The 20,562-nt window shown below is 38.2% G+C and overlaps 1 protein-coding gene across 3 annotated transcripts in view; it reads left to right on the top strand.

Moving 5' to 3' along the window:
- LOC150091134 (golgin-45) overlaps positions 1-20,562 on the top strand; it is a 136,163-nt gene that overhangs the window by 69,414 nt on the left and 46,187 nt on the right. For all 3 annotated transcript variants that reach the window (XM_090382181.1, XM_090382183.1, XM_090382182.1), the window contains exon 4: positions 13,105-13,233. In XM_090382181.1, the coding sequence (XP_090238307.1) occupies positions 13,105-13,233 (129 nt within the window). The remainder of the gene's footprint in view (positions 1-13,104; positions 13,234-20,562) is intronic.

Consider the following 20,562-nt stretch of genomic DNA (forward strand, 5'->3'; position numbering starts at 1 on the left):
AACACATGCTGTGATTTATGTATAATTCTATTCCTGTCCAGATGGCTTTGCAGTACTTTTTTTAACCAGCGACTCCATTAATTTCCCTGGAACAGAAGTCAAGCTGACAGGTCTGTAATTATTGTTAAAACCCTTTGATCCCCTTTTTGAACTGTAGATATATTCACACATCTCCAGTCCATAGTCCCTGAATACAAGTATGCTCTCATAATTATGGTTCAGGTTTGCTTACCTCCTTTGTTGCCTCCCTTAATTCAATTGGCTAGATCTCATCCACCCTAGGTGCCATTTTTACGTTTAGCTTCAACAGTTTCTCTCCCACTTTCATCTGCCAACTCTCCAGGTTTATGTAGGAGAATCTGGCTCTTTAATTCAATTTGATTTGACCCATTCTCCATAGTACTAGAGTTGGTATCATAGTTACTTACTTTTCTGGAAAAATACCAGTTTTCTCAGTCTTTCTTTTCACAAAAAATAGTAAAACTGCTAAAATCAGTATTTTTAAAAACATGAATTTTTTCTTAATTTTGTTAGAGTATGGTCATGTGATAAACAGCTGATAATACTTTGCCAAAATTGTACAGTTAGCCATTAAGAAAAGCAAACTTTATTCTGCATATTTTCATTTCTAGTGCAACACACACACACACACACACACACACACACACACACACACACACACACACACACACACACACACACACACACACACACACCAACCAAGGATATGATACCTTCTCTCAACTTAGAAAGCACTAAAAGACTTAAAAAAGAACTTAGTTTATTAAAAACAAATATCATTAAATATTTATTTGCAAAGAAATTAACTTAAGGGTTTTTAACTCCTAACTTATGCTGCTGATGAGGTCTAGAAATACAAGCCAAAGCACTGCCCCTCCTATTGATAAATCAGTAAAGGCCACTTCCTTGTTAATCAGAATTATAGACAAGTACATAGGCAATATATCATTAATAATAAAACAAGTTGACATTTTAAAACTTTTAACATAAGCTATTTTATACATGATAAAAATCAAAGGAAAAATCGAATTACTGCAAGTTTATATGTCATCCTTTTGAGGTGAACTGTATGCTAATATAAACCAATGGAAAGTTGCAATTCAGCTATATAATACACTCATATTGGAAGCTGCGTAATGAATAAATTAGGTAAATTGCAGAAGAGGTAGTTTAGGAGCTAGCTGATCTTCTGTCATGGATGAGCTGTTGTTTGTTTGTTATTTGGTTTTTAGGAGCATTAACAACTAAGGCTATATTGCGCCGGGGATATGCGGTGGTCATTCCCTGACCTTTCCATATTTGGTGGTCACAGGCTCGAACCCCGGTCTAATCAAGAAGCATATGCTACGCACTGCTGCTCCTGCCCACCTGGCTATGGAGGTGTCTCATGGATGAGCATGAATTTTCTAAGACCAAAGCGTGCTTCCTTATGGTAGTCAAAGTCTACTGGCTCTAAACGAATTTATAGATAGGAAGTTGCCCAGCTGGGTTATTGGAAGTGTTATTTCTCTTTAACTTAAATGTAATCATATTTGGGGATCCTAACTTAAACCTATTCAAAGAACAACTTTTTTGAACCAAATCTGCTTTGTACTTTTCAATACTTTTTGATATTGAACGTTCAGTATTTTAACAATATTTGTTTTTTTTAAACAAATATTGTTAAAGGTAAAGAATAGACATTTTGTTGATCAGTTTTGTGAAGTTCAGTGTGAGAACCTTTTTCCTATTGTAACCACTGAAGCCACTATTGCCAGTAGTCCTTGGTTGGAGAACTGGCAAATGCACAAGAAAGCATGAAATGTAAGATGTCGTATCAAGTCGTTCTTATTGTTTTAATAACTCTTCATAGAAGTGCTGAGTGTTAGAGAACATTCAATCACATAGGGGAAAAAAAAAAAAAAATCAGGTCTCTTTCCAATGCAGTTTCTGGAAATGCTCTAGACAGTGAAGTCTGAATAGCAGTGGTATTGTTATAAACAAAACTTTTGACTCAATTTTTCTGAAGAGATGGTGTGTTACAGTACTAACAGTCGGCGGGTAGTTGATTGTTGGAATAAACTTCCATATGACATTGTGGAAGTGCGTAATTTGAATAAATAAATTCGAGGAAGAACTAGATAAATTATTAGGGAGAAGGGCTTTGACTGGTGATTTTTTTTTTTCCCTCTTTTTGCTGATGCTCTATAAGTTTGCTTGTTTATATCATTTGCTAATATTATTATGAAAGTTATATCGATTGTTCATAAAATCAGCAACAAATCAAGTAAAAGCTTGAACATTTAATGTAATTCTACTAATACAGTATAGTATAATCTTACTTATAATATGCACTACAGTATTTAACAAGAAAATTATGATTGTAAATTTTGCATTGATTGTAGAGTGCAGTAAGGTTACAATTAAATTGTAAATTTCAATACATAGGCTACATACCTATCAAGATATAATGAATTGTTTCAATCAATCAAAACACATGTCCAATGGTAGAGCATGTCTTTAAAGAGAATTATGAAGGTGCATGGTAGCAATTATTTCACTTTCTCATTTAGGCTGCACTTGAAAAAATCGATGTACAAGTTCTAATCCTTGTGATGATCATCCTTCACTATCTTTCACTGAAACTTCTTGTTCAACTACAGTAGGTTCCTCACCTTCATCACTAAAAATTTCAGATTTCATTATGTCTGCAAAGGGTTCCTCTTCATTTGTGCATATCCTGAAACACTCAATTCTGCGTAATCTGTGAAGCTTAAGTTTTCCTGTAAGTTTATGTGGTGATGCACATGCTCAAATATTTCTTCCCTATTATTGAACTGTTCTTCACAATTAACAGAGGAAAAAGCATGCAAAACTTCACACATTGCATCATTCAAGGCAGTAAATCCAGCATGCTGAAGCAGTTGGCGATCACTTTTTTTTTTTATCAATTTCATCCCATGCTGAAACATAAATATGTTGCCTGCAGGATGTACATTTCATATTGAATTTTTCTTTCAAGACAGCACAATTTTGTTCAATAGCATTCTTCAGTAGTTTTCCTTATAACACTGGATTACACCTTGATCAAGTGACTGAAGGGCTGACATCATATTTGATGGTAGGTATTCAACAGTGATTGCACGTAGGTTGTTTACTTACAGTGAGGGATACAGTTACTAATGAAAACAGCAAAAGTTTTCTATTCTTCTCATTCATCCTGTAATCTAAGTCTCTGATCCGTTCTTTGTAGATTTGTAATGTCATCCATGCCTTTTGGCTTGCTCAATACATAGTCGGTAATGTCTTCAAACCTTTAAAGCATCAAGGCTTCTGAGCTCTCCCAGTGATTAAAAGAGGAAGTTTCTCTGTGTGTGCCAGACATGCTTACTGCTAGGATAATGGTAATCCATTGTGTCTTTTCTCCACCACTACATTTCTTGCCTTTAAATGTAAGTGTTTCATCAGCATTGAAGATGTAATTGTTGTTGTATGTCAGCAAAACATTTTTTAAACAATTTTCTTCCATTCGTTTGTAGCGTCAATGTCCACGGCTGCACTTTCACCCCACACTTTTTTGAAAGACAGGCCATGACGAGTCTTAAATTTCTGGAACCATCCATCTGAACTTTTAAATTCTTCAATATCCATTTGATGCACAAATGTTTCAGCCTTTTAGCTTTTAAAAGATTACCATCTATGGGAATATTTTTTGCATGCATCATCATTAGCCATTCCAAAAGTACCTTTTCAAGATCTGGATACTTTGCCTTTTGTGCTTGAATCCTACCCAGTACAGCAGATTTCTCTAAACTTTCAATTCGATCTTTCAGAATAGTAAGGAGAGTTTGCTTAGGAATGCCGAACTGTTTGGTGATGTCAGTCTTAGAATGAACACTTATGTAGATAAGTGTTCATTCTAAGCTTGCAAAATCCTAATTTTTATCTGTGATTGGCAAAGCTATCTGCTTCTTGGAGCCATTCCAATAAACATTTATTATAACTAATGAAATTAACTTCTAGTCAACGATCATTTCGTTAACTCACTACGAGAAAAGAGCATGGAAACCTTAACAAATGATTTTCACGGTGAGGCTGCAAGCTTGTGCAATTATTTCAATATATTTGAAGCGTTCTGTCATTTTTAAATGATCATATTGTAATAAAAAAGTAAAAAATTCAGGTTAAGAGGTAGAAATATAAGGTCATTATAGAGAAATCCTTTTATTTTCAATGTCATTATACTGAATGTAAAGTAGCATTAGGTTAATGAGAAATTGGCCAGAACCAATCACATAGGACGTTATAGTGTGTTGGGACGTTAAAAAGAAGGTTGCTATAGCATTAGCATTAGCATTAGTAGAGGCATTTGATGCAAGAAAGCAAGCTTATGCAGCATCAGCCAAAAAAAAAAAAAAAAAAAACCCCACTTCCACTTCACCCCTCTTGTTCGTTCAAAATGTCCAGCTGAGCCTTAAACTTATTTAGACTATCAACCTCCACCACAAGGGATGGCAGTCTGTTCCACCAACCAACCAACCACCCGCTGGCTAAAGGCAAATTTCCGCACGTCTATCCTACATCTGTCTTTCCTCAATTTGAATTTATGCCCTCTCAGGTGATTTTTCTGAGCTAGAGGAAGAATCCCATCAGCATTGAGCATGCTTAAACCATTCAAGGCTTTATACACCTCTATCAGATCTCCTCGCTGGTGCCTAGTCTCCAGACACTGTAATTTGCAAAACTTAAGCCTTTCTTCGTAAGAGCACCCCTTTGTTCCATTCACTAATCTTGTTGCCCTTCTCTGTACTCGTTCCAGCAGCTCTACATCCTTCTTGAAATGAGGCCTCCAGACCTGTATACAGTACTCTAGGTGTGGCCTGACCATTGCCTTATACAATGGAATAATCACCTCCTTATCCCTGCTGGAAAAATTCCTGTATATCATTGACAATACTCCATGAGCTACTCTTGCAGCCCGTCTGCATTGCTCAGAGAATTTCATATCTGCCTGCACAATCACCCCCAAGTCCCTTTCATTCTCTACCACTGTCAGTGTAGTACCACAGAGTTGATACGTTGCTCTGGGGTTGCTGTTTCCCATGTGTAGTACTTTACATTTGTCAATGTTAAACTTCATTTGCCACCTCTCAGCCCATCTGCTCAACCTTTCCAGATCCTATTGCAGCAGCATAGTGTCAGTAGTGTCCTTGACAACCCTGCCAACCTTTGTATCATCTGCAAACTTGGACATTAAGCTTGATATACCATCATCAATATCATTTATAAATACAGAAAACAATAATGGACCCAACACTGAGCCCTGAGGGACTCCACTAATAACATTAGTCCACGATGAGCAGTGTCCATTGATTACCACTCTCTGTCTTCTCCCCCTCAACCACCCCTTTATCCATAGCAGCAATTTGCCTCCAATGTCACACTGCTCCAATTTGTGTAGCAGTCTTCCATGTGCAACAGTATCAAAAGCCTTTCTAAGATCCAAGTATATAATATCAAAGTTATTCCCTGCATCCAGTTCTTTTGTGACTGCATCGTAGTATCCAATCAAGTTGGTCAGGCAAGACTTCCCCTTAACAAAACCATGCTGTGTCTGAGCTATAACTGAAGTCTTGTCTAAATGATCCTGCAGTGCTTCTTTAACCAGTGCCTCCATTAATTTTCCTGGAACAGAAGTTAAGCTCACAGGTCTATAATTACTTGTGTCAGCCTTTGATCCTCCTTTGTGAATTGGGGTCACATTTGCACATTTCCAGTCTATGGGTACCTCCCCTGAGTCCAAGGAAGCTCTCATAATTATGGCTAAGGGTTTGCTTACTTCCTTTGCTGCCTCCTTTAATATAACTGGATAGATCCCATCCACCCCGGGTGCCTTTCTTGTGTTTATCTTCAACAGTTTCTCCTCCACTTTACTCCCAGTTATTTCAAGATTCTGTAGCTTACTGCTAGAGTTGAATACACCTCTGGCATTCCCCTTGCTGAATAACTCCTCATGTGTGAATGTCGATGCAAAATATTCATTTAGTTTGTTAGCTACCCGAGCAGGATCATCAACAGTTGACCCATCAATATCAAGTGGACCAATCTGATTCATCCCCTTCCTTCTAGAGTTTACATAAGTAAAGAACTCTTTGCTGTTTTTCTTTGCATCCCTTGCCAAGGATTTCTCGTAATCTGCTTTCGCCTGCCTAACCTCCTTTGTAACTTGGTTGCATATCAACTTGTATCTATCATAGGCTTCTGTGTCATGTGTTAATTTGTAAGTATCCCATGCATTTTTCTTCTCTGCCATATGCCTCATTAGTTCATCTGACATCCATTTTGGCCTAAACCTTGAACAATATTTCTTAGTTGGTATGTAAAGCCTAGTAGCTTCCAAGATAAGTTCTTTGAATGCTTCCCATTTTGAATTTGCTGTTGGTAACATCATCAGTTGGTCCCACTGTATAGAATTTAAATAATGTCTCAGTCCATCGTAGTCGCCTTTACGGAAGCAATAACCCTTCCCTTTACCCCTAATGGTAGTTACCTCTTTCAGTAAATCCCACTTCAGCACACTGTGATCACTGCCACCTAGTGGTTCATTTATCTGTAGATTCTTAATGCATGAAGAATCACTGCTGATAATCAAATCAAGAGTATTACTCCCTCTAGTTGCCTCCCGAACATGCTGATGTAGAAAACAATCATCCAATAAATCCACAAAAGCCCTGCTAGTGTGTGAGTAACCAGCCCCCAAATTCCAGTCAATATCTGGGAAATTAAAATCTCCCATTATAAGACTCTCTGATTTACTGGCCCACTCTATTTCCCTGTACAGTTCCTTATTATACTCATCAGAGTCATTAGGCCTATAGCACACTCCTACTCTCAATTTTGATCTCCCAATGCTTATGTCACACCAAACTGACTCAACACTGCACTGTCCGGCGATGTCGACTGGCTTCACTTCCTTGGTTTTTATGTGTTTCTTAACTAATAGCATAACCCCTCCCCCCTTCCTATCCTGTCTATCCTTTCTGTAGACGTACTCCCCAAATTGCTGTTCTGCATCCCTTATATCTGTGTGACACCACGTCTCTGATATCCCAACAATATCTGCCTTTGATGTTTTGAGCAATACCTCAAATTCATCAAATTTATTTACTAACTGCTAGCATTGGTGTACACGCAAGTATACCTGCACCTGTTTCTATTCTTAGCTACCTTAACACAACCCATGTGTTTACTTGTACCGCAATGGCTCCCAGCAGTCTCTGAAATACCATGCATCTTGTTTTTCAGGCTTCTGCTCATTCTAATAGAAGCAGTGCAAGAATCTCTTTCACCTCTGCCAGTGGCTACTGTCAATCTATTGGTCTTTGTCTCCCCCCAAGCTAGCAGTTTTCTGACCCACCTAACACTGCCTCGATAGCATCAGCAAATATTCTTGCACCCTTTCTATTTAAGTGTATCCCATCCCTGTAGAAGCAATCTCTCCTGTTAACAAGTACAGTCCAGGCTGAAAAAAATTCTACCCCTTGAGCCTTGCACAATCTTTCCAGGGCCGAATTGATCGACAAGGCTCTCATCATATACTCCCTCCTATCGTGATAAAGAGCTATGAAGAGCTTCGACTGTACAATAAAACTGTTACAGTATTTTTCTTGAAGCAATTATGATTAGTTTGTCTAAAATACAATCCCAGACAGAAAAATGTTAGGTAAGGTAACATTTAAAAGCATAATGTACTAGTAAACAATTCTGTGACTGTATTTTAATGTAATTTGTATTTTATTAGTGAAGTTTAACTTCTAGTGCAGTGTGGACTTTAAAAAAAAAATATATGCATTTTATGGAAAATCTTAAACAAGCAAACAAATATCTAATTTCCATCTTTCTGGAAGCCAAAAGTTGGCAGCTATGCATGTCCATTTCCACAGGGGAAGAAATACAATTACAGACTAAACCAGTAGCAGCAACAATGGTATTTATATATGTATATAACTAACCAAATTAACAAAAAAAAAAAATAAATAAATAATAATAATAAAATATTCATCCTCCTGTCTTTTATTTTAGTTATCTACAGCTTGCAAAATCCTAATTTTACCTAATTCAGTCTTGTCCAATTCAGGGATCAAAACCCATTGAAAAAAAATAAAAAACTATGGGTTGACAACACAGAAGATACTTGTTGATATCACACTTGAATCTTTGTAGATTAATTTTCAGTAACTACATGTGAAGGCCTGCATGTTGACTAAATAAGATCAGAAGTAAAGTAGTTAACATAACACTTCTTATTTAATTGGTATAATAAAAATAAATTTATTTAATATGAAAGAAAAGAATAAGAATAAGTAAAGAATAAAGAATAATAAGTAAAAGAATAACTACAGACCTGTTTGAAGAACAGTTTTCAAACAGGTCTGTAGGACCCAAGGTTTCTAAAATTTTTTTATGACAGAGACAAAGATTTTTTTTAACCATAGCTGGTCACGCAGAGTGGATGATTCTCCCAGCCAAATCATTGGCAAATTGTGCTCTTCGTCTACTCCATATACAAAACTGAAACTCCTAATAGCTGCTATTGAAAATGTTTTCTGTGATTTCTCTAACGCAAATTCCAGAAATCTCTTGTTAATTATTACATAATTAGGAAAACCTCATGGATTAAGTTAAATCTAATTATTATCAATACATTGAAGCATCATCTGGAATCGCTATTGCAAGATGTTTCACATTTCATGCAGTGGTGCTCCTGTTGTTGACAGACTGATGTCCATTTGCATGCATTTGTTGAAGAGTGCAGGTTTTTGATTTGCATTTCACTTGCCAAGAGGTCTAAAGGGAATTAATAATTCAATAAATTTTCAAACATTTTAATGAAAATGTTTTTAATATTGAAATATGGATTTTCACAGGTTGTTCACAAAAGATTAAAGGCGGCTTGAATGGTTTGAGCATGCCCAAACCAGCCCCCTTTAATATACCTCAATCATATATACCTCAATCATATCACCTCGCAGGTGCCTAGTCTTCAGACACTAATTTGCAAAACTTAAGCTTTCTTCGTAAGAGCAACCCTTTGTTCCATTCACTAATTTTGTTGCCCTACATCCTTTTTAAAATGAGGCCTCCAGACCTGTATACAGTACTCAAGGTGTGGCCAGACCATTGCCTTATACAAGAAAATAATCACCTCCTTATCTCTGCAAAAAAAATTCCTGTATATCATTGACAAGACGCCATGAGTTACTTTTTACAGACAGTCTGCACTGCTCGGAAACTTGATATCTGCCTGCACGATTACCGCCAGTTCCTTTTCATTCTCTACCACTGTCAGTGTAGTACCAAACAGTTGATATGTTACTCTGGGATTACTGCTTCCCATATGCAGTACTTAAGATTTGTCAATGTTAACCTTCAGCTGCCACCTCTCAGCCCATCTGCTCAATGTTTCTAGATCCTGTTGCAGCAGCGTACTGTCATCAGAGTCAACCCTGCCAACCTTTGTATCGTCTGCAAACTTAGACATTAAGCCTGATATACCATCATCAATAGCATTAATAAATACAGAAAACAATGATGGACCCAACACTGGAAACTGAGGGACTCCACTAATAACAGGCGCCTCCGTAGCCAGGTGGGAAGGAGCAGCAGTGCGTAGCACACACTTCTTGATTAGACTGGGGTTCGAGCCCGTCACCGCCAAATACAGAGGATGCGGAAAGGTCAGGGAATGACCACCGCATATTCCGGAGCAATATGGCCTTAGTTGCTAATGCTCCCAAAAAAAAACAAAAAAAAAAAAAACCACTAATAACATTAGTCTGTGAAGAGCAATGTGCATTGATTACCACTCTGTCTTCTCCCACTCAACCATACCTTTATCCATAGCAACAATTTGTCTTCAATGCAACACTGCTCCAATTTGTGCAGCAGTGTTCCATGTGCAACAGTATCAAAAGCCTTTCTAAGATCCAGATATATGATATCAAAATTATTCTTTGCATCCAGTTTCTTTGTGACCACATCATAGTATCCATTCAAGTTGGTCAGATAAGACTTCCCCTATGCATGTCTGAGCTATAACTGAAGTCTTGTCTAGATGATCCTGCAGTGCTTCTTTAACCATTGCCTCCATTAATTTCCCTGGAACAGAAGTTAAACTAACAGGTCTGTAATTACTTGTCACCCTTTGATCCTCCTTTGTGAATTGGGGTGTCATTTGAACATCTCAAGTCCATGGGTACCTCCCCTGAGTCCAAGGAAGCTCTCATAATTATGGCTTAGGATCTGCTTATTTCCTTTGCTGCCTCCTTTAATATAACAGGATAGATCTCATACACCCCAGGTGTCTTTCTTATGCTTATCTTCAACAATTTCTCCTTAACTTTGTTCTCATTTATTACAAAATTATCTAGCTCACTGCAGAGTTTAATTCATCTCTGGCACTCTCCTCCCTGAATAACTCCCTCGTGTGAATGTAGATGCAAAATACTCATTTAGTTTGTTAGCTACTTGAGCAGGATCATCAACAGTTGAACCCTGTAATTTGTGAAATGTAGATGTGCAGGCCAAAATTATCACATGCTGGATTCTGAACTGCTGATGGGTTATGAAAAGGGAGTAAATAATCTACAAAAAAAAAAAAAAAAAGTCTGGGATATGTTGACAATAAAATATTGTCAAATAGCCTAAAACTTTTCTTTCCCATATCCTTTCTCTCGGACCGATGTCTGTGCTTTTTTCTCTTGCATATCTGTATCTCTTTACTAACCAGTACCTCAAGCTCTTAAAACCATTCTGTGCTACAAGTAATAGACACTCAGATGGATTAATGGCCAAATCTAACAAGTCTTATAGGGCACAACTGTATGACCAGATACATCACATTCCATCTGATCTTTATATGCTGGTGATATCTGCAACATAACCTCTTGGCAAATTCTTCCTCCAGTGCTCATTAGTCGACTATCATCACAGTGAAAAGTGAAACAAATTAATAAAATGAATTCCTACCTCATTACCTATTGCTGTTGACACCTTCAACGAACATACATTGATACTGGTATCCGAAATGAAATGGAATTGTGTTAGTTTTATCTTTTATTGTATTTTTTACTCTTTATTTTTTTTGTATAAATATGTTAATTGAATTCTGTAAACCTCGCTGAGCTCTTGTGCTATAACTGCCACAATAACTCAATATTTGTTTGTATTTATTACTTTTAGAACTTCATTATTATGTCGACACTCACCTAAAGGAAGACCCAACCATATGATTAGTTTATTGAAAATTATATTAAAATCATTAATCATTTAATTTAATGCATTTGAAATCTGTATTAAAATTGTGATCTAGTCAAGAATGTGGGTTTGTGTTAAACATATTTAAATATATCTATCTGAGTATTGTTTTAAAGTACAGGCAACTCCCTTATATCAGGGTTTCACTCTAACATGATTGATAAATTGCGGCAATCCTCGCAAAACATAGTACTTATATAACCCAGTTTTGCTCTAACACGGAGAATTTTGGAAAGCCTTGCATAACGGTATTTTTGAGCTTTTGTGCAGGGAAACCCTGGTATTATGTTGGATATAATTTTTCAACATTTCCACTCTTTGAATTCCCACTGTTGACTCGCTAGTAAAAAAAAAATAATAAATAAATAATAATAAAAAAGAAAGCCTTGTATTGTGGGAAATCCCCGTGCTATTGAACTTGTGCTTGTTGAACTTGTGGAAAACTCTAGATTTCAAAGTTTTATTACTATTGGATAACATGCCAGGCTACTAAAAGATTTAAGTCATCCAAAACATTGAAGTTATGTTTCTACCACTGCAGTTGTACTAGGTTAATACAACTCTTTTCATTCAGCCATTAGATCAAGGCATTATATCCACCTTTAAAACTCATTACATCAGAAAATCGTACAATCGATTTTGGAAAATTTGATTCCGAATCTATTGAAGTAATGGAGGATGGAAACATTTCTCAAGTGTGGACTGTATCAGAATCATAGCTTTATCACTCAAAGAAGTAAAACCATCAACATTAAATGCGGGTGGAAAAATGTATGGCCAGAGTCAGTTCATTCAGGAAATATGGTCGAACAGGAGAAATGGAATCGGCGCGATAGTAGAACTTGCTACGTTGGTAGGACGGGGAGGTTTTGATGATATGATTACTGAAGCCCTCGTGGATAGCACAGTTGATAGAATCGCCCTCCTCCCCATACCTGGTGGAAAAGACCTGCGTTCAAATCCTGTCGCTGATGGGAGGAATTTTTATGGATCTTTTCACAATATGGCTGAGTTAGTCAGGTCAGGCAAGGGTGGCATGGTTTTTTTCTCCCGGAAACTCGGCATTTTCATCCACCAAAACAGAAAATAGACCTCAGGATACGTAATTTTATAGACAATATATGCATAGCAACAAGGCCTTAGTCGCTAATGCTCCTAAAAAAATAAAAAAATATATAGTTACTGAAGACGTTCAAGAATTAGGGGTAGAAAAAGAGGCTGGCGAAGCGAATTTGGTGGAAATGACATCGGAGGTAAAACCAAATCAATTCAGAGGATGATATCACAGATGAAAATTCTAAACTTCCAAATTTTACACTAAAAAGCATACGGGAAGACATAAAGTTAGCCAAGCAATTAGAATCTTATTTTTTGAATGCAGATTCTTGAACATAAGGAGCCCAAAGTTCAAAAGAGAGCTTCAAAAATGCTTAGTTCCATACTATGAAATTCACAAAGATTTATCAAGCAAAACCAAACAAAACCAGATTACTGATTTTTTAAAGAGAACAAGATACACAAAATCTTGACTGGTGTATTTTTGTTAGTTTTATTAAAGAAACAGTGTATTTTTGTTAGCTTTTGGAATATAACCTCCCCCCCCTGTACTTTTTCTTAGTCCTGTATAAGACGGTTTCACACAACACGACATTTTATAGGAACCTAACTACCGTGTTATACGAGGGTTACCTGTATACTTAATAATTTCCTGATAGGTGAGGATTAAATTTATTGCTGAAGCTCATGATTTTATAAGGCATTTTGATAATACAAAAATTCCTTTTTTAGTTTGATGGTAGATGAGTTGGCAGAATGGAAAGCACGACTTTCTCATAAGTATGAGGAGGCTACTGAAGTTATACAACTTCTACTTAGAGAGCATAGAGAAGTTCATGAACAATCACTATTAACCTATAGGTAAATATATATTGTGTGTTATTGTATGTCATAAAAGTGAATTATTAAGGAGTATTTCCTTCGTTGTTTACACAGGATTTTGCAGAGGATTTATCTGAGGTATCATTTAATTTAAGTTAATATCTTCCCTACTGGAAAGAAAAAGGGAAACTGGAAAAAAGAAACCAAGAAAGAAAACTGGAAGCAGTTTTTTCTTTCTTTTAGCATTAGTATAGGCATATGATGCAACAAAGCAAGCTCCATTCGCTTCAAAAGTTTGTTCGCTTCCTTGAATTTATTTAAGTTATCAACTTCCACAACGACAGATGGAAGTTTGTTCCAGCAATCAACTACCCACCTGCTGGCTAAAGTTGTCGAACAGATGTGCAAATTTCTGCACATCTGTTCGACAACTGTCTTTCCTCAATTTCAGTTTATTCCCCCCTCAGGTTTGTAATCTGAGCAAGAGGAAGAATCTCATCAGCATTGAGCCTGCTCAATCCATCAATCCATTCAAGGCCTTATAAACCTTAATCAGATCGCCTTGCAGGTGCCTAGCCTCCAAATGCTGCAATTTGCAGAACTTAAGCCTTTCTATGCAGGAGCACCCGTTTGTTCCCCTCACCAGTCTTGTTGCCCTTCTGTGTACTTGTTCTAGCAACTCTACATCCTTCCTAAAATGAGGCTTTTAGACCTGTACTCGGTACTCAAGGTGTGGCTTGACTATTGCCTTATACAAGGGGATAATCACCTTCTTATCCCTGCTCGCAAAATTCCTGTATATCATTGACAAGACCCCATGACCTACTCTGGCTGCCTGACTGCACTGCTCAGAAAACTTCATATCTGCCTGCACAATTACCCCCAGGTCTCTTTCATTCTCCACTACCCTGAGTGTAACACCACCCAGTTGGTATATTCCTCATGGGTTTCTGCTACCCATATGCAGTACTTTGCATTTGTCGATGTTAAACTTCAGTTGCCACTTCTCAGCCCATCTGCTCAATTTTTCCAGATCCTGTTTCAGCAGAATACTGTCATTACTGTTATTAACAACCCTCCCACCTTTGTATTGTCTGCAAATTTTTGACATACCTTCATCAATATCATTGATAAATTTGAGCCTTATACTCTCACAGATTTTGTCGGACAATGACGTGTCAACTATATTTAAGTTTTTACAACTTATTAATAACTTTATCTAGAATGTTTTATCGTTTTATAAACTTTTTATACCGTATACTCTTTCACAACAATATATAAACAATTATAATATACTTTTATATTTTACACCTCACCATAAAATCCTAAAACAACCACTCAATCATTGATAAATATACCAAACAACAATGGGCCCAGCACCGAACCTTTGGGAACACCACTAATGACATTAGTCCACGAAGAGCTGTGTTCATTGATAATCACTCTGTCTTCTTCCACTCATCCATCCTTCTATCCATTGCAGCAACTTGCCCTTAACGCCATACTGCTCCAATTTGTACAGTAGTCTTATAAGCTTTCCTGAATTCGAAGTAAAAAAAAAAAAAGGTAAAGTGCAGCCATTATCAACCCACTGCACGATGGAAGCCTCCTCAACAATTCATGCTGAGGGAAATGGACCATAATCTACCACGCTGGTCCAGTGCGGGTTGGCAGATCGACTGTATTCAGCAGTCAGGGGCTTGAACCCCGGTCTACTCAAAGAGCGTATGCTACTGCACTCCCGCTCCTGACCACTCGGCTACAAATTTGAAGTATATGATATCAAAATTATTTTTTGCATCCAGTTTCTTTGTGACTACACCATAGTATCCAATCAAATTGGTCAGACAAAACTTCCCCTTAACAAACCCATGCCGTGTCCAAACTATAACCGAATTGTTGTCTAGATGATCCTGCAATGCTTCTTTAACCAGTGACTCCATCATTTTCCCTGGAACAGAAGTGAAACTAACAGGTCTGTAATTCTCGTGTCACTCTTTGATCCCCCCATTTGTGAATTGGAGATACATTTGCACATCTCCAGTCATTGGGACTTTCCCTGTCTATGGAGGCTCTCATAATTATGGCTGTGGGTTTGCTTACTTCCTTTGCCACCTCCTTTAATACAATTGGATAGATCATACTGGATAATTTTGATATCATATATTTGGATTTCAGGAAAGCTTTTGACACTGTTGCGCATGGAAGACTATTGTACAAATTGGAGCAGAATAGTATTAAGGGTAAGTTGCTACAATGGATAAAAGGATGGTTAAGTGGGAGAAGACAGAGGGTGGTAATCAATGGGTGCTGCTCTTCTTGGACTAATGTTATTAGTGGAGTCCCGCAGGGTTCGGTGTTAGGTCCACTGTTGTTTTGTATATTTATCAATGATATTGATGAAGGTATATCAGGCTTAATGTCGAAGTTTGCAGATGATACAAAGGTTGGCAGGGTTGTTAATGACAGTAATGGCAGTGTGCTACTGCAACAGGATCTAGATAATTTGGGCAGATGGGCTAAGAAGTGGCAACTGAAGTTTAACCTTGACAAATGCAAAGTACTGCATATGGGTAGAAGTAACCCCAGAGAAACGTACCAACTGTGTGGTACTACACTTAAAGTGGTAGAAAATGAAAAAGACCTGGAAGTAATTGTGCAGTCAGTTATGAAGTTTTCTGAGCAATGCAGACAGGCTGCCAGGGCAGGTCATGGGGTTTTGTCAATGATATATAGGAATTTTGCTAGCAGGGAAAAGGAGGTGATTATCCCTCTGTATAAGGCAATGGTCAGGCCACGCCTTGAGTACTGCGTACAGGTCTGGAGGCTTCATTTTAGGAAGGATGTAGATTTACTTGACCGTGTACAGAGAAGGGCAACAAGATTGGTGAGGGGAATGAAGGGATCCTCTTACCAAGAGAGGCTTAAGTTCTGCAAATTGCAGTGGCTGGAGACTAGGCACCTGCTCAGTGATCTGATTGAGGTATATAAGGCCTTGAATGGGTTGAGCACGCTGAATTCTGATGGGATCCTTCCACTTGTTCAGATTACGAACCTAAGGGGGCCATAAATTCAAATTAAGAAAAGACAGATGTAGAATAGATGTGCGGAAATTTGCCTTTAGCCAGCGGGCGGTTAATTTCTGGAACAAACTTCCATCTGTCGTTGTGGAAGTTGATAGGTTGAATAAATTTAAGGAGAGGAACTGGACAGGCATTTGGAGGGAATGGTGTGATTTTTTTTTTTTTTTTTTTGGCTGATGCTGCATAAGCTCATACACTTGCTTTCTTGCATCAAAGGCCACTGCTGCTGCTGCTACTACTACTATATCTACCCCAGGTGCCTTTCTTATGTTTAACTTCAATTTCTCCTCCACTTTGCTCTCAGTTATTACAAAATCAATTAACTCCCTGTTAGAGTTTGATAAACATCTGGCCCTCTCCTTCTTGAATAACCTCATGTGTGAATGTAGATGCAGAATACTCATTTAGTTTGGCAACATCTGAGAATGATGATCTACAGTAAAACCATTGATATCAAGTGACCAATCTGATTCATTCCTTTCCTTATAGAATTCATATAAATAAAGAATTCTTTGCTGTTTTTTTTTTTTTTTTTTTTTTTGCATCCATTGCCAAAGATTTCTCACAAACTGCCTTCGCTTGCCCAACCTCCTTTATGATTTGATTACAGACTAGCTTATACACAGATGAACCAAAACATTATGACCAACGAGTTGTTATGCAAATTGAAGCAACTGCAGATGCACCATGGTGCATGTGTGGGTCGGGACATGGTATAAAAAACACCTGATATTGTGAACTCCGTTAATTAGTGTTACTCTTCAGATGGGAAAGGCAGCAGACGTAAGCGAGTTTGACAATGGCCAGACGACTGGGTCAGAGCATATCCGAAACAGCATGGCTGGTGGGATGCTCATGGTCAGCCGTGGTTAGTACCTACCAAAAGTGATGCAAGGAGGGACACCCCACGAACTGCTTGTGAGGTGTTGGACCACCACACTCATCGATGCTCGCGGTGAGCGAAAGCTCTCCCAGATGGTACATGGCAACTGTGGCACAACTTGCCGGTAATTGGAATGCTGGTGATGGGAGTAATGTGTTGCAACACACAGTACATCGAACCATGCTGAAAATTGGGCTGCATAGCTACAGGCTGCTCCAAGTTCCCATGCTAACCATGGTTCACCGGCAAAAGTGCCTACAGTGGGCATGCGAGCATCGAAACTGGACCTTGAGTGATTGGAAGGTCGTCTGGTCCGAAGAATCAAGTTTCTTGCTGCACAATGTGGAAGGCTGGGTACGTGTTTGTCTTTACCTGGGGAAGTGATGGCACCTGGATGTACCGTGGGACAAAAACAAGCTGCAGTGGTGTCATGTTTTGGGTGATGTTCTGCTGGGTTACCCTGGGTCCAGTCATCCATGTGCCAGGCACTCTAACGTCTACCACCTACCTAGACATCATTGCTGACCAGGTACACTCTTTCGTGGCAACTGTCTTCCCCTGTGGCGGTGCCGTCTTTCAGCAGGATAATGCGCCAGGCCACACACCCAGATTGTTCGAGACTGGTTTGCAGAACATGAGGAAGACTTCCAGGTATTGCCCTGGCCTCCAAACTCCCCAGACCTCAGTCCCATTGAGCATCTGTGGTTTGTGTTGGAACAGCAACTCAGATCTGTGGTGTTTCAACCACAGACCTTACAGGAGTTAAAGGATCTGCTGGTTATGTGTTGGTACCAGATACTACAAGACACATTTAGAAATCTTGTAGCATCCATGTTTTGGCTACCCATGGAGGACCAACATCATATTAGGTAGGTGGTCATAATGTTTTGGCTCATCAGTGTATATACCATAGGCTTTTGTGTTGTCTGGTAATTTATATGCATCCCATGCATTTTTCTTCTCTGCCACGAGTCTCATTAGTTCAGCTGACTTCCATTTGGACCTAGACCTAGAACAGAATTTCTTAGTTGGAACAAAAAGCCTACTAGCTTCCAAAATTACTTCCTTGAATGTTTCCCATTTAGTTTGCTGTTGGTAACATCATCAGCTGGTCCCACTGTTTAGAACAGGGGTGCTCAAACCATGTCCCATGGGCCACTTGTGTGCTGCTGGACCCTTAACTTTGGCCCACAAACACAATGAAGTTTCCAAAAAATATTTTTAAAAATTATATATAATAGTGCAAAATGGAGTGTAGCAACTCCTGCACCATCTATCAGTTAAGCAGGAAAGCTGTTTCTCAACGAGCGCACACAGGTGGCGCTACTACATTTTCTAGGGTTTACCAGAAAAGTATTCTTGAGTCTATGGACCTTTTTAGAAACTGTCAAGGTGTATATATATATATATATATATATATATATATATATATATATACACACTTGCACGGATTTTAGTCATTCAGTCAGTTAGAATTTTATCTCGCAACGCACTCTTTCCGAAATTTCAATTATTAACGACTAATGTTAATAATTTAGTTTTTATTACATTGAGTGTTTTAAAAATAAAGCTAGGTGAATTTAATCATTCAGTGAAGTTTTAATTACCTTTGTTATATAAAAACATAACAACGGTAATAAGAGGCCCTAGTAAATTCAAAATGGTGGGTACCAGCAACATACATATTTACAGTGAAGTTGTTTGCAATTTCAACAAAAAATGGACTGATTTATACTCTGTGGAAACTGATGGAAAGCCTGTTTGCTTATGTCAGGAATCAATATCTGCTGTCAAGGAATACAATTTGAAAAGACAATATGACATGAAACATGTAATCAAGTCCGCACAGACCAACTGAATCTTCTCAAAAAAATTATTAAAATCGCAATAATCAGTTTTTAAGAAAGTATCAAAGGATTCCGAGAGTTATGTCAAAACTAGTTATATCATTGCTCAAAAAATTGCCAAAGGGTCGAAACCATTTTCTTTTGGAAAATTTGTGAAGGAGTGCCTTATAGCAGCAGAAGTTGTGTGCCCAAACAAAGCTGCTGCCTTCAAAAAAATAAGCTTGTCCTCAATGACTGTTACTAGGAGAGTAGAACTGGCATTGAATTTCAGGAAACATTGAAAACAAAGGTGCTAGCATGCAAATTTTACTCATTGGCATTGGATGAAAGCACACATTTAACCGATTCAGCTCTATGGTTATTTTTATTCATGGGATCGACGAAGAACTGCTGGCTTTATGTCCCTTGAAAGGAACCATGAAGGGAAAAGACATTCTGGAAGCTACGAAAACGACTCTTGCTAGATATCACCTCAGTTTGAAAAACCTCGCAGGGTTGGCAACAGATGGAGCCTCAGTATGGTTGGAACAAAAGTGGGATTGGTAGCAGTTTAAAAAAAAAAAAATAACAAGAAATAGATACTAGCAGATTTACCAGCTATCATTGCATCATCATTCACCAGGAAAATTTGTGTGCCAAATCTCTCAGTTGGAAAATGTCACAAAAGTTATCACAGATGCGAATTTCATTCAAGCGAAAGGTTTGAACCATAGACAGTTTCAAAATTTTCTACAGCCGAATGGGATGCTGATCATGGTGATGTTGTCTGCTTCTCCGATGTGTGATGGTCAAGCCATTCAAAAGTCCTCACAAGGATTTTTGGGTTGAAGACTTTTGTTGTCAAGAACTCTTGCCATCCAAGGGTTTGTGACAACAAAAGGCAAGCCAGTATCAGAGCTGGACGATCCAAAGTGATTGGCCAACTTTGCCTTCCTTACTGACATTTCTTTTCATTTGAATGAGTTAAATTTGAAGCTTCAGTCAAAAGATCAACTGCTGTATGTCCTGTTTAGTTACATCAAAGCTTTTCGGATGAAATTAGAACTATTTAAGTGCCAACTCCAAGACTGCAATTCAACTCATTTCCAAGGAATGTTGAAATTGCAGTCTGCAAAATATGCTCCTCAATATGGGGCTGCAATATCTCAGCTCCAGACCAAGAGAATTTCTAAAATTTCCACGCTCAAGAAAGGACCCCGAACATGGTAACTAACTCCTTCTCTGTGTGTGTGTGGCGCCTCCGTAGCCAGGTGGGAAGGAGCAGCAGTGCATAGCACACGCTTCTTGATTAGACCGGGGTTCGAGCCCGTCACCACCAAATACGGATGATGCGGAAAGGTCAGGGAATGACCACCGCATATCCCGGAGTAATATGGCCTAAGCTGCTAATGCTCCTAAAAACCAAACAACAACAACCTTCTCTGTGAATGTGATGGAGACTCCAGGGGACCTCCAAATGGAAATCATTGACCTTCAATGTAGCTCAGACCTGAAAATAAAATTTGATGAAGTCTCTCCTAGAATTTTACCAAAAATATGTAGAAAATGAAAAATT

This window comes from Mastigoproctus giganteus, chromosome 1, assembly GCF_048544385.1.
Source record: "Mastigoproctus giganteus isolate SK-2022 chromosome 1, ASM4854438v1, whole genome shotgun sequence".
Lineage (NCBI taxonomy): Eukaryota > Metazoa > Arthropoda > Arachnida > Uropygi > Thelyphonidae > Mastigoproctus > Mastigoproctus giganteus.